Below are 15,767 nucleotides of genomic sequence, written 5' to 3'. Positions count from 1 at the left end.
TGCAGCTTCTACCTCTGGATTTGAGGTAGAGTGAAATAAATATACTTTATCTTTTTAACGCCCCATATTTTTAGGTATTTGTTAATGGGAGCAGAACCTAATCCTAAGTGAAATCTGTAACTTTCAGAAGAAAGTACTAAGCTTCTGGGTAGTTAAATAACTTGTATGAGAAGTGGGAAGCAGAGCTTGAATTTATATCAGGATGGCCTGACAGCTGCAATGTGGACCACTGGCCTGCACACCATCTTATAGCTATGAGAGCATGAGCCATTCCATATGCTTTTGGGTTTTTTTTCCTTTTTAGTCAATTTTCATGTATTGTCATCAAACCCATGAACTAAGCTCAGCAATTGTCTTTGAGTTACATTTATTTTTTGTTTTGGTTAGGTTTGGCCTCTGGTTTTAGCTCACTTTAGAGTCCATCGCTTTCATAGGATATAGTGTCAATCTTTCCCAAGTTTTGTGATATGTAAAATATTAGTGAATGGTGCATGTTTGGAAGTAGGAAAGGCGCAGGGTCATGATAGCTAATCTATTACAGTTATCAGCTTTTCATGGCTATTTGCCTGTGTCAACCAAAAAGAAAAAAAAAAGTTTTAAGCTATAATAAAGAACAAAAGGAATATATGTGAACAAAAAATTGTGGTCTGGGAGGTGCAAATTCAAGTTGCTACCCAAAATGCACTCCAGAGAGAGCAAAGAAAGGCAGGGTTTATAAAGGCAAAAGCCATAAGTGAGGTTTTCATTTAGATCATCCATGGAAATGAAGGATTATGGCTAGCTTAACAAGAATTGGTTAGTGCAGTATGCACATGAAGAATGCTGCTCTGTGAAACAGATTGGCTCCTTGCAAATGGTCCAGTTGTCATGCTAGGGAGAAAGTAAAGTCCAGGAGGTAGTTTTGTGGTAGCTTAAAAGTTCAAAAGTTCATCAGTGGGACATACATAAGGTAGACTCCTTTGTGACAACCTGGCTCCATTTTAGTTCCCTTGACACAAATGAGTCACACCTAGCAACTAGTGATGAGCATTGAAACTAGTTCCCATTGGAGCATTGCTTATAGCCAGTTTTACTTGGAACCAATGACAGCCTAAAAAAGACACATAGACCCCTGTCCACACCTTCTTTCATTCTTCCTTTGTTTATTTTATCTCCACCCCCCGCCCCCGTCTTTTTCTGCTTATCAATTTAACTATTACACAAGTAAAATATACACAGGGTGAAAAGCTTTAAAAATTAACAAAAATTGGAGAAGGCATATAATAAAAAGTATATCTCTCCTATTCTGTTTCGCAGGCAATTCAGTTTCCCTCCCCAGAGGCAATATCTCCTCCCAGAGATACTGTATGCATATTTCAGCATATGCATATATTTTCTTATTTTCTAAATGCCAAAATATACTTGTACTTTTACAACTTCATTTTTTGGGGTTAAGTCCACTATATGTACCTTCATTTATTTAGTAGTTACTTATTGATAAATGTTTTTATTTTTTATTATAAATAATGCCACATGAATATTCTTGTACATTGATTATTTCATATATATAAAAATTAAATCCCTAAAGTGATTTATAATATATGATATATATATCATATATAATAAATTAAAGTGATTTTATATATATATATATATATAAAATAAATCCCTAAAGTGAAATTTCTGGGTAGAATGGGTAAGTGAAAAGTTTTTAAGTTATATTTTTATCACAAACTTTGCTACCACAAATACATATATGTATATATGTAAACTCTAAAGTATAATTGTGTAACAATGAACACTGTCATTTTTATAACAGCTTTATTGCATACATATATGGTCCTTAACACTATATTGTTCAGTTCAACTTGTATTTATTTTCCTTTAGAACATTTATGTTTTAGGCCATAGCATTACTTTATTTTATTTTTTATTTTCACCTGAGGGTATGTTTATTGAATTTAGAGAGATAGGAAGGTAGAGAGAGAGACATTGATGTGAGAGAGAAACATCCATTTTTTGCCTCCTGTATACATCCCAACTGGGGATCAAACCTGTAACCTAGGTATGTGCCCTGACCTGAGATCAAACATTCAACTTTTTTGTATATAGGACAATGCTCCAACCAATTGAGCCACTCAGCCAGGACATCTTTACTTTACTTTTAATAGAGTGAATACATATTATACCTCTAAATTAAGTAAGAAGGTAACATACATAATTGCCACTCAATAAAATACTGTCACCAAATATTAAGTTCTCATAGTTAAACTTTAGACTCTAATATGGCAAGATAAGATGTCAGAGAATTCCTAAATGCCTTATTCTCTGTTGAAAATCTTCCAGTAACTCATAAGCATTTAGATTGGGCTTCATTTATTTAAAAAAGTGAACATACTCTGAATTTCCAAGTAGCTCATCTGTTTCTCTACCTCTCTGTAGTTTTGCTTGTTTTTAAAAGAGTTATAAAAAGTATTTTACACTTCTCACAAATCTGTAACTCAGTCTAAAATTTTGCTAAGTAATCACTTTCAAGATTATTTATTTGCTAATATGTTCCTTTTCTTCCCATGGAAACAATGAAACGAAAGAAACACCAAGTATTTATTTTCTCTTTCATAATAGAGCTAAAAGTAAATAAAATAAAATTTCTCTCAAATAATAGGAATTTTTGGTAATTGTGTTTGACTGCATAGTTATAGGATTAAACCAAATTCACTGTTTATCCTTTTATCTCCATTTCAAATAAAAAAAATTTCTCCCATATAACATTGAATGTGGTATTTATATATGTTTGAATTAAAGTTAAAAATTATGTTAAAAAAAGTATCTTTATGTAGTCTTCCTGGTCTTGTTTTTTTTTTCCACTCAGTATGTTTCTGGGATATTGATCTATATTGATGCTTATAGGTATAATCCATCCATTTTTACTGCTGATGATATTCTACAATTTAGTTATATATTTCCCTATTACTAAAGGGTATTTGGGTTGTTTTAGTTTGGTATGTCCATTTTTAATATTGATAGGTATTTTGAAATTATCCTTCTTTGAGAATGGACAAGTCCCCTCCCCCGACACCTATTAATATATGAGAATTCACAGTAGCATTTTGATTGAAATGGGTTGGCATTTCTGAAGCAATATTCTAGATCTCAAAGCAGCTTTACAAACTCTTTCATGAACATTATTAAAAAGATGGGAAAAGGGGCCTCTGGTTTACGGACGACTCAATTGGGAGCAGTGACTAGTTCCCGATACCACCCTATCAGCTAGAGCCAAGTTGGGAGATTTACAGATATCTGAGACATTTGTTGCATAACCTGACAAGATATCCATAGCATGATATTTGACCTAGGCTGGTTTTCTGAATTTGTTAGAGGGACAAATGAAAAGAGACCTTTCTGCCTCTGAAATAATTTATTGTGACACAGAGGGAGAAAAAAGTTGATACTGTGGTAAGAAGCAAGGGGGAGGTCAAGTCCTAAGAAGAAATCCTACCTGTGGTGAGCACAGGGGCATCAGGGTGTGTGAGACAGCCCTCACCCTGTCTTTGGGTTAGGAGGGAATTTCTTGCAGGAAGGAAGAGAGAAAAGACCAAGATCAGAGTCCAGATTTGTTATTTTTGTTACTTGATGAGACATTGTTTCTCAGAACTCAGATCCTCTCTGGGTAGGAAATCCCCTGAATTAGTTTTCCTTTCAGGATCCCAGGCTTGACTTTGAAGTAACTCTGTGCTGGAAATCCTCGGCTCCAGTGGGTAGTTTCTGTATTGCCAAGTGGACTTGCAAGACTTGCATTGCAATGGCACCCTTGAACACCCGCAGTCCTGGGAGAACATTTCTCATCGACTTCTGGAGACTGTGATCTTCCTTCAGGTTCTGACTCCTGCACTCACAACCTCATTGCTCCCCTCTGCTGAGTAGGGAAGTGTAGGGTTGCACATCCAGGGATACTCCTGTGAACATATAGGCCCCGAAATTCTTCTTGCTCTCACTTGTTCCAAGGCTCCTTGCATCCTTTGCTTTTCTTTATCTATCTGTAGTCTTTCCTCCAACTTGTGCCTTTCCTGTAACAAAAAGCATTCATATGTATGCACTCGCTCTTTTTCTTTCCAGTGAAGCACAATGTAATAAGACAAGCACTGTAGAAATAGATATTTGTGTTTGAGTCCTTGCTTACCAGCTACTGTAATACAATTGTGAGTGAGTTAGCTTCTTGATTACTAATAAGAATACTAATATTTACCTCATTAGAATACTAAAACAGTTAATGAAATTCCTGAAATATAATAAATACTCACTAGATATTTTCCATTTTCATTCACTTACTTATTCATACATTTAGTAAATAAAGATACAAATTAATTGAGACATAATCATGACCTTCAAGATTTCTACTTCTTACTGTGGGCGAAGGACAAGTAAGCAAATGATCCCATTGCTGAAGAGATGTGCTCCAAAAGGTTTGCAGAAAGAATATGAAAGGGCAGAAGATGGGCACCATAACCCAGAACAGGAAAGAGGAGAGTTAGGGAAGGCTTCCTGGAGGAGATGCTGCTTACAATGCATAGTCTTACAAATTCATGGTGTTGGGGCTGGTGTTGGAGGGAAAGACATGCTCAACAACCAGGTGGCATAGAGCTTGGCATGTTTAAGGATATGCGGGGGATTCAGGGAACCATGTATGGAAGCAGCTCAGGTCTGGGCTGTAAGGTACAGATCTGAGGGGCATCAGCAGAGAAGGTAACATTCCTGGGAACTGTCGTTCCTGGACTCCCTCTCCTGGAGCTTCGGGCTAAGGTTCTCTGCTTCCCCTGAGAATAAAAACATTGACACTACTGAGGGAAGAATGGCAAAGAAGAAAAAAGTATGAGAAGAGAGTGATTTAGTTTTAAGCAACTTTAAACATTTACTTTCCTTCTTTCTTTTCCAGAAATGGTGTGAAGGTCTAAGAAGGTAATAGATGCTGATAGAATTTGAAACATGAAAGCAGTTTACTTAAGTCAGGGCTTGTACTGCTTTTACTTTCTCTTTTTCTGGGCCCATCCCCCAACCCTATCCTGCTGAAGGGCGTTCTCTGTCACCCTGTCACTCTCACCTGATCTGACATTATCTGCCTGCTGCTGGTGATGTTTCAGAATACCCGAATCCTAGTAGACACTGGGTGCATGACAGCCCTTTTCTGCTGTGTAGAAGCCAAAGGTCACAATATTGGTCTGTAAACACAGGACACAGGAGGAACCTGGAGACATCTAAAAGGAGACTAACAGGAACCAAGGTTTCCTGCCTGTTCCATCAGGCACTCTTCCCCCTTCATACTCATCCTGTGTGTTTAAAGAAATATGCCTAACACCACAAAATACATTTAAATATTTAGTTTTTCCAATTTTATTAACTATTGAATAAAAGCTCCATGGAGAACATGGTTATGTTAAGCTTTTTGAATATTGGAATGAGCTCTTGTATTCCCATTACTCTATATAGGCACTTCTGATAAACTCCAGTTCTCCAGATGAAAAGCCCTGAAATAAAATGAGATCATTTGAGATCTACCAGTGAATGAGTGTGCAGGAAATGGCCACTGAAAACACAGGAAACAAACATTATAACTTGGCATTTTTATAGGCTTCTTACTTTGAAAAAGTCTGGAGCACTTTTAATAAATGCTTTCTTTTTTCTTTTTAAATGGGTTTTGTGGCAATGTCCTGAAAGTTTGGGATAGGGAATTGATTAATTTGGAATGTTAAGAGGATCAGAGTGATTGAGTAGATTCCCTGAAGAGACACAGCTCATGCAATCTTTTATGTCCTAATCCAAATCTCAAGAGCCAGGGAGAGAGCAGCACCTTTAGGTGTCTCTGAGATCACAGTAGTAAGGAGTGTCCAAGACTAAGGGTGGGGAAACAGGGGCACTGTGTTGTGAGAATGGATATGGCATTGTTTTAGCTGTGGAAGGAGGGAGTCAGCATTTGATTTTTGGCTTTGGATTGTTCTCATGTAGTAGATTTGGTTTGGGACAGGATCAGAGAGCTCAGGAAAGCCATTGAGGACCCAGGGCTACAGACTGGACAGTCATAAGTCAAGACTGGGATTGGTGGGTTGTTAATCAGGGAAAACTCTCCACTGAGAAGGACCATTCAATGTTTGGAACAAGGAAGGCACATGGTTTGGCTGAGGGGAGAAGTGCTTGATTAGAAAGTATTCTTGTTTTTTGACTCACCACAGCAAAAGTGAAAGAAAATTCATGAGACCATTTGAGAACCAAGGGCACCAGAAAGCTAGACAAACACGCAGGGGATTTCCAACTCAGCTGCTTATATAGAAGCTGCATGCAAGGTCCTCTTTCTGTCTCCTGTTTCCTCGGTCTCTGGTTTCTGCTGCTCCCTTGATTGCAGAGATGGCTCCCAATGCTTCCTGCCTCTGTGTAAGCTGGGATTTGATAATGGGGATGGGGACAGGGAAGGAACCTCCAAGAGATGAGGATCTTAGGAATGGATGATGGACAATGCTCAGGGAGGTGGGGAGGCTGGGAAGGCTTCCTGAAAGGGATGGGATAAACACTGGTATCTCTAGAATGTCGGGGCAGTTTCTGTGAAGGAAAGCTGGGTATTTGGCTCCTGAGTTTTCTTTTGTGTCAGGCCTTGGACTGGTTACTGTGAGGATAAATGTAAAAGGTGGGATTGGACTTTGTGCTCAATTGGGCTGGAAAAATTTGAAACTATGGGACATATTGCCTGGAGGCCTTTTTGTCTCATTCTTAAGCTTTCTTCTCCTCTTAAAAGAGAGGTTCACAAAACTCATCTATCCTAAGTTGTTAATGAACTGATACATTACCTTATATAAGAATATATGCCCTATGAAGAGAACCTGAAATGAGGGCAGTACTTAGCACTGGAGTGACAGTACAGTGAAGAAATGCCCATGACATCTAAATTGGGAAAATATTTTTTTCAACAGCACAGGGGTTAGCTTTTCAAGACTTAGACATAGTCCCTACCTTCTGTGAGTGAGGTCCTGTTTTAATTAAAGAATGAGATCATATTCTACAATAGGTAGATATAGAAACACAGAAAACACAGATGAACAAATATAATTGAACATAGTGCCACTGTAATATGTGTTATTATTATAAAGCAATGAGACATTAAAAAAAGAACTAAAGTACAGGGTTTCCTTCTAAAGTAGTCATGTAGGACAGCCCTGTGCATACCCGATTAGGCTGCCAAATCTTGGAAATTCTATTTGGGAGTGGTTTTAAGAGTCTGTTGTACACCTTTGGATGCTTTTATTTCTACTTAGTTTTTGATATTCAACAAACTTTATCTGGCTAGGAAGCAGGTAAATGTGGTGGGAAATTATTAATAATAGTTTTGGGATGGATAAGAGATACAATTATAAGGAATAAGACTGATTGTTTTTTTGTTTGAGTTATAACCTGGGAATTCCAAAAGAGAAGTTGCAAGAAAGGGAGAGCCACAGCTTATTTTGAAGGAGCTGGAGGACCAGACAGACAATGAAGCGTAGAAGAAATTCAGGAAGGGGAATGAGGGGAGTAAAACTTGGCAGGTATTTTTGGCAACTGTCTCTTGGCCTTAATTGTCCAGGTGAATGTTCATTCTGAGGAATGGGAATCAATGACCTTCACTGCCAACTTGGATGACAGAGTGAAGAAGATCAATGAACATGTCCGATCTAAGACCAAAGTTCCTGTGCAGGATCAGGTCCTTCTGCTCGGCTCAAAGACCCTAAAGCCTCTCAGGAAGCTATCATCTTATGGTATTGACAAGGAGATGACCATCCATCTCACCCTGAAGGTGGTGAAGCCTAGCGATGAGGAAGTGCCCTTATTTCTGGTGGAGTCAGGTGATGAGGGCCAGAGGCACCTCCTCCATGTGCGAAGGTCCAGCTCAGTGGCCCAGGTGAAAGAGATGATCGAAACCAAGACTGGTATAACCCCTGAGAAACAGATTGTGACTTGCAATGGAAAGAGACTACGTGATGGGAAGACCATGGCAAATTATGGCATCAGAAGGGGCAATTTACTCTTCTTGACATACCACTGCATTGGGGGGTGACTATCCTGGGGATAGGGTGATATTAGGAGCAAAAGAGCTTATTTCCTTTTATAGCTTACTCACCAACCACATCCTTTGATGATTTCTCAAAATTATTGAGAAAGAAATCAATAGAAAGATTAGATCTAGAGTGGGGGGGGTTAGACTGCCGAATAATTTTTAACTCTATGATTCTTTGATTCTAACATAATTAAGTGGTAGAACTGTGTGTATTCCTGAGAACAGAAAATAAATTTTTAAGGTATATTAGAGATAGCATTCAAAGCCAGCTTGCATAGTAATACTTTCTTAGTTTCTTCTGATTTATAGAAAGACTCCTGTTTCCTTTACTATCCAAAAACATAGTAAGTTTTAGGTTGGGATCAATGTTCTGCTTATTTCTGTGTTTCCATCTGTGTGTGAGCCAGTGCTTCACCTATAATATTACTAGATAATTGTTGAACCAAATTGAATTTCTATTTATAGAGAATAGTGAAATGATTCATTATGAAGTGAATTAATTAATCTGATATGATCACAATTTAATTAATAAAGATTTAGAAATTCAATTAAACTACAATACTTTCCCTCTCCTTATTCAAAGCTATTTTGTATAAAATGAAACCTGACACTATACCTCCTTGTACTCTCTCTGTCCCATGCCCAATTAAAATTAGTCCTAATTTCTGGGGATTATGGAGGGCATGGAAATATATTTTCTCTGATGATCTAGAGAGTTTTTATCTTAGAGGGTGGAGGAATGCTGCTTGGTAATAGATGCTTCAGGAGGGAATGAACTTTCTAAAAGGTGGGGGATTGTGGAGCGGTGTCTGTCTTGCCTGCCTTAGGGCATAGGAGGTCTTCTCTAGGTTAGAGGTATCATTTTGGGTAAGGGGTTTATGGGTTGATCTTTGAATTGACCCTAACACTCTGCCTAGGTTCTGGCTGATGGACCTTTTCCCTTTCTGCTTCCTTCACCACATTCTCTCTTGGGAACTCGTGTCCCTTTCTCCATCTTACTCCTTTAATTTACACCTTTGTCTTACTGTCCCTCTCTCATGTTCCCTTCCTGGTCAGATGCATGTTTTTCTCACAACCAAAGACATGTCTACCTCCTTCTTTACCAGTCTAGTACCTTCTTATCTTTAAAACTTGGTCAGGAACCACTTCCTTAAAGAAGAGTTTCTCAACTTAACCCCACTCAGTGCAAACTACACTGATGGGTGTTTCTCATTAAACTTATGGCACAAGTGCTTCGTGGTGGACATTAGTCACCTGGTTAGGTGGGCATTAGATTGGACTGATTTCTCTATATGAGGGACCATGGGTGGGGTCTCTTGCAAGGTAGAGTCTATGATTTCCTTGTCAATTTGGAACATTTCTGATGGCAGACACCAGGGAATCTTCCATGGTGTCTTCCATCAGACAGGGAGAGAGCTAAAGCTAAGCATTGTGTCACCTGTCATCTTATCAGCATATGGATTCTTGAGAGGTGGTTACAGTATCTCCTGAGATAGGGAAGGTCTTCCCCAGATCATGCATTTTCTCTTTATCAGCCTATATGAAAGCCTAAGGGCCATTTCCCCATCTCTAAACCTGCATCTATTCAGGATATGAGGATTTTCCCACAGCACAGGAACATTTCTTAATAGGAGGAAGGAATTTCCCCTATTAACCTTAGACTTCCTGAGGACAAATCTTGCAGATTCTCATACAGAAATGAATGGCCTGAAGGCTAAATTAACTTTCCAGTGGACATTCCCTCCTTGGCCCTGTGGTAACACTTTCTTCCTATTCCACCTACACACTCACCGCCCAACCTGCTGTCTCCACAGATGGACTTCCCAGTAGCCACCTTGCTGTCCGCCTTCACTCCCTTATTTCTGAGGGTGTAGGTGTGTGGATTGAGGGCTGGCACGACTACCGTGTATAAAAGCAAAGAGAACTTGCCCTGCCCTGGTTGCAGCTGTATGTGGGTTACAGGTAGGTGCAGATGGCCAAGTTGTAGGAAAAACAGACATTTGTCAGGTGGGAACCCGAATGCGTCCACCTACACCCCTTTCCTCCAATTCTCGCTGGACCACATGCCCTGCAGAGGGTGGGTCATGGTGCCATATGAGTCCAGATAACCGGGGACAGCACCAGTGGCATGACCATGTGGGTAGTGAACCTTTGGTGTTCACTGGTATCTCAGCAGCTGTTGCTGGTCAGCCCAAGCAGCGCAGGCAGCTTGCAGATGAAGTTGTCCATCTGGCGGGGCGAGCACAGTGCTTGCTCTCCCAGGAGCTCCGTTTGAGCCAAGAGACTGGTGAAGCTGCCCAGCCAGTGGCCGCCCAGCCAATAGGCGCCAACCAGCGCCAACTAGCACTGCAGACATGCGGTGAGGAGACCCCGCTAGCACAGTGGGTGGCCACCTGTAGTCGCACGGTCCTGGGCCTTTGCAGCCAGGATGACCAGCAGCGCAGAGCTCAGCTCTGGAGATGTGCACACATTGGCCAACAGCGGCACCGTCATGCTCACATTGAAGCCCGCCTCTACCAGGGCCAGCGACAAAGGAAGTAGTGCATGTGTGCAGGAGCAGATCAGGAGATAGCAGAGGGAAGATTGGCTGGAGGGAGGGCCCATCGCAGAAACCCAGCAAGAAGAAGTGCTCTTCTGTGCTGCGGTTGGCCTAAAGGATAAAAACTCCCACAATGTTTGGAAGGACAAGATATAGAAGGGTCACATTATCCCTTACAAGCAAAAGAAAACCTGGACATGTGGGGTCGCGTGGGAGAAAGAGATGGAATTCATACAATGCTTATATATGGACTGCAATCTCATTTACAGATCTGAACCCTTAGTTTAGGAAGATAGGCATATATTAGTATAGTTTAGTTACTGTATTTACCAGATTCCAGGAGGAAGACAGAATCTCCATTTCATAGATTAATAAACTTAGGCTCATAAAAGCTAAGTTGTTTCATCTAGCTAGTGGCAGTGTAGAACTTACACTCAAGCCTGTCTGATTTCCATATCAGATTTCTTTCAGCCCCTACCTGGACCTGGTTGTACTCCTAGCAGCGAAAGCAGAAACCTATTTGCCTTCTCACATGATAGCCCTTCAGGTATTGGAAGATGAATTTTGCTCTGAGCTTCCCTACCCCTTCTTTGAAACTATGTAGTGCTTACAAGTAAATGCAATAAACCAGGCTGGGTATAATCAACACCTTCTTGTTTCAGGTGCTCTATTATTATTAATACAACCCATTACACTGCTGACGATTGAGTTCTCATCTATGATGAGTCTTTCTCCTAGGTTGCTTCCAAATATCCATGCTCTTCCTGTTTACAATCTAATGTGATGATTATGATCAACATAGACCAGAACATGTGTAACACTCTTTAAATAGAGGTATCTGAGTAGAGGAAAGAACACTGAACTAGAAGTCAGGCGAACGGGTTCTACCTAGCACAACTGCCTTGGACCAGTTATTTGATAATGGGGAAGTCACTTTATTTCCCTTCACCTCACTGTTTTCTTGTGTAAAAGAAGGACTTAGAACTACATGACCTCTAAACTTCCTGTCTCATCTTCCTGGCTCTGATTTCAATAAATATTTTCAAATAAATGTAAAGGGAACACAGAATCTTTTAACTCTTGAGATGATGCTGAATCAAATTTCCTAATGGTACAAAAACCATAATGGGCAATATGATGGATGAAAGTCACACACAAATCTGTCTACTGCATGTTTCCTGACAGGTATCATTACACAGATATACTCTTTTAAGCATAATATTCACTATTCTTACTTTAAAAATTACAATCTCCTAATTTTCTATTTTTAAGGAAAAAACTATTTTCCACCCAACAAAGCATCATGTTTATATAGTTCTGTCATTTTATCCTCTTTAGGCAGAAGACGTATTACTTGTTGTGATTAAAAACAAGGGTTTGGGAGACAGACTGTCTGAGTTTGAGTCTCGATGCTGCCATTTTCTAGTTGAGCAACCTTGAGCATGTTGCTTAACCTCTTTGTGACCAGTTTCCTCATATTCAAATAGAATTGGTTAAGTGGGTAAAACACATAGAGCTCATGGAACAGTGCGTGGCATATAGTAGGTATGTAATAAATGTTAATTATTATTATCCTTATTTCAGATCAAGAAACAGGTTTTTAGAGGGGTCCTACACTAGATAGTGACAGACTAATATGTACATTTATGTCCTTTTTCATATATCAACACCAATCTTTACTCACCTGAGAATTAGGCAATGTTTATTTTATAAAGACAGAAAGATAATTGAGGTTAAATAACTTGCACAAGATCACACTCTTAGTAAATGCTTATCCAAATTTCAAACCAAATCTGACTAATTCCAAGATCCTTGCTTAAAAAAAATAAACCATACTCTATTATTTTATTATACTAGGGACTGTGGAGGATAAAAGTACATGCAAAGGTTGACCTCCATTTTTCGATGGTTTTATAACATTGGGGTCATATTGGAGATTAATAAAGTACAAGAAGCTACATTCAGTGTTATGGTCCAATGGTGCTAGAGATGTTGTGTTATAGAAGTCAAATTTTCTAATTCAGTGATTACATAGACACATATCAAGAGTTTAGCCAGACAAGCTTTAAACCACTGCCCTCCAAACATGCAAAACCCTGAAAATAGGCACACAACAATTAAATCTCACAGAAAGCACCCTTACTACATGTATGCACAAATTCCCAAACACATAGTTCAGCACATGTGTATACATATACACTACCTCCCATAATCTCCCTCAAGCATCCAGAAGGCAAATCTGTTATAAAAAGTATTCTATAGTGTGTCCCCACATCTCAGTTGGTATTCTAGAATGTGACCTTTATTTGTAAGATGACTTTTTCCTGAGGACAATGAAATAAAAAGCCTACCTGCATGTATCATTCTCTGGCACTAATAATTAGGCCTTCAGTTTCCAGATGATAAATTGATCTCTTGCTTCCACTAGGTTTGAAATGGCAGTGGGAAGAATGAAAGAAGGATGAAATGTATGACTGTTGAATTCTGTAATGGCACATGACTCAGAGATAGGAACCTCAGAAGGAAGATGTGGGATGGGTCAGCAGAGGAATGAATAGAATGTTTTTGGACAAGAGGCCGACCAAGTCTTGTGAAGCATCGAGACTCAGGCAGAGCTGGTAACATCTCTTCCTGGAGAACCCTGTAATGGGGTATAGACAAGGCAAGGCCTGGAGTCTTGTATTGGTAGTATGTCAGCATTAGCTGCTGGTGGAGACAGAAATATGCTTCCTGATTCTAAAGGGCATGGCAGTTGTAGAGAGGGAGGAAAATGGTGATGAGTCCTCTCCCTAGAGAGAAAACTGTGGAGGCAACTTTCTCTGTTATTTAGAAGAGAGGCTGGTGCTGTGGGGAGACCACTCCCATGATTAATATTTTGTATGGAGGTGTCCAGAGAGAAGTTATCCAGGGTTAGGAAGGGGAAATTTTGGAGGGAAAGGTCTTTAGGGTGATATGTCCTTGGCATATGTGGAGAGCATAGGCAACATAATTTCCTCTCACTATCATTTCTATTCCTAATTTTTAATTTTTTTAGATTTCATTCCATGAGTGACTTTATTTATTATTTTTAAGTATATATTTATTGATTATGCTATTACAGTTGTTCTTTCTTTCTCCCCTTTAGCACCCCCCCCATGCTGTACTCCTCTTCCAGCATTCTCCCCACCCTGTTAGTTCATGTCTATGGGTTGTACATATAAGTTCTTTGGCTTCTCCATTTCCTCTGCTATTCTTAACATCCCCCTGTCTATTTTGTACGTACCAATTATGCCCCTTTTTCCCTGTACTTTTTCCTCCATTCTCCTCCCTCCCTCTCCCCACTGATAACTCTATATGTGATCTCCATTTCTGTGATTCTATTCCTGTTCTAGTTGTTTGCTTAATTTGTATTTGTTTTTGTTTTTTAGATTCAGTTGTTGATAGTTGTGTTTGTTATCATTTCACTGTTCATAGTTTTGATCTTCCTTTTCTTAGATAAACCCCTTTAACATTTCATACAATAAGGGAATTGGTGATGATGAACTCCTTTAACTTGACCTTATCTGGGAAGTACTTTATCTGCCCTTCCATTCTAAATGATAGCTTTGCTGGATAGAGTAATCTTGGATGTATGCCCTTGCCTTTCATGACTTTGAATACTTCTTTCCAGCCCCTTGTTGCCTGTAATGTTTCTTTTGAGAAAGCTGATAGTGTTATGGGAACTCCTTTGTAAGTAACTGTCTTCTTTTCTTTTGCTGCTTTTAAGATTCTCACCTTGTAGGGTACGTGGAGGCGGTCTGACTCCCTCACCTACGTGTGTGGGTAACCGGAGGGAGCAACTCCTCACAACCTTGGAGGAGTCTGACAAAACAGTGTTCCCACACGCTTTTGCCAGGATCTCATGGCCTTGAGCACCGGGTGTGATAAACTGCCCTGTAGCCTTGAGTAGGATCGCATGCACAGCTCATGATAGTTACTTCACCTTCTAGCCTGATTGCCTGTTTTGTTTGGGGTTAGAATAAAAAGGATAGGAACTTTGGACAGGGTGGGGAGTTGGGGCACCAACTTGGACATGGGCTTTGTGGCCTGTGTGATTTCCCTGACCGGACTTGTGCCTGTGTGACTCTCCCACATAAAGGCATGTCAAGCATCCCCAAGGCTCCACACATCTTCTTCCATCTGCCTGAGCCCCAAGAGGACCTGTCCAGCCTAGAGAGACTGCAACACACCTTATCTTTAATCTTGGGTAATTTAATTATGATGTGCCTTGGTGTGTTCCTCCTTGGGTCCAACTTCCTTGGGAAGCTCTCTGAGCTTCCTGGACTTGCATGCCTATTTCCTTCACCAGATTGGGGAAGTTTTCTTTCATTATTTGTTCAAGTAAGTTTTCTATTTCTTGCTCTTCCTCTTCTTCTTTTGTCACCTCTATGATTCAGATGTTGGAACATTTAAAGTTGTCCCAGAGGTTCCTAAGACTCTCATTTTTTTTGAATTATTGTTTCTTCAGTCTGTTCTGGTTGAATGTTTATTTCTTCCTTCTGTTTCAAATCATTGATTTAAGTCCTGGTTTCCTTCCCTTCTCTGTTGGTTCCCTGTATATTTTTCTTTGTTTCATTTTGTGTAACCTTCACTTCTTCCTTTATTGTGCAGTCATACTCAGTCATTTCTGTGAGCATCCTGATTACCATTGTTTTGAACTCTGCATCTGATATATAAGCTATTTCCTTGTCCCTTAGTTCTTTTTCTGGAGTTTTGACCTGCTCTTTCATTTGGGTCATTTTTCTTTGTCTCAGTGTGCCTGTTACTTTGTCAGGGGTGGAGCCTTAGATATTTTTCAGGGTGGAGCAACCCACTTTTCTGCGTTGGTGGTGCTGTAAGTGGGGGAGGAGTCAGAGAGGGAACAGTGCTGCTTACTCAGCTCTTGCCCCAATTTCAGTCACCTCCCCCACTACCTAGAAGTGAATTGCACTGTTCTGGTGCTGATTTTCAGGTGGGTGGGTTTGTGTACATTGTAGGACTTCATGGGTCTGTCCAATAGACTCTCCTGTGAGACTGGGAATTCTCTTGCAATCCTCCCCCTGAGGTTTTTACAGCCAGAGGTTTAGAGGCTTTATTTCCGCATGCTGAAACCCTGGGTTGCATGGTTTGTCTTTCTCCTCAGTTGTTCCTCCCTGATTATCGGTACACAAATGTGGG

At 39.9% G+C, this 15,767-nt stretch overlaps 1 protein-coding gene across 3 annotated transcripts in view; it reads left to right on the top strand.

Moving 5' to 3' along the window:
* Positions 1–8,490, top strand: part of GABBR1 (gamma-aminobutyric acid type B receptor subunit 1) — a 67,119-nt gene extending 58,629 nt beyond the window's left edge. For all 3 annotated transcript variants that reach the window (XM_054568993.1, XM_054568992.1, XM_054568994.1), the window contains one exon: positions 7,583–8,490. In XM_054568993.1, coding sequence (XP_054424968.1) covers positions 7,583–8,053 — 471 coding nt within the window. In that variant the 3' untranslated portion in view covers positions 8,054–8,490. The remainder of the gene's footprint in view (positions 1–7,582) is intronic.
* Positions 8,491–15,767: the final 7,277 nt, after the last annotated feature.

This window comes from Pteronotus mesoamericanus, unplaced genomic scaffold (assembly GCF_021234165.1).
Source record: "Pteronotus mesoamericanus isolate MK-2021 breed Mesoamerican mustached bat unplaced genomic scaffold, CSHL_Meso_final contig_20, whole genome shotgun sequence".
NCBI classification, from domain to species: domain Eukaryota; kingdom Metazoa; phylum Chordata; class Mammalia; order Chiroptera; family Mormoopidae; genus Pteronotus; species Pteronotus mesoamericanus.
This window is presented reverse-complemented; position numbering and strand designations above follow the sequence as displayed.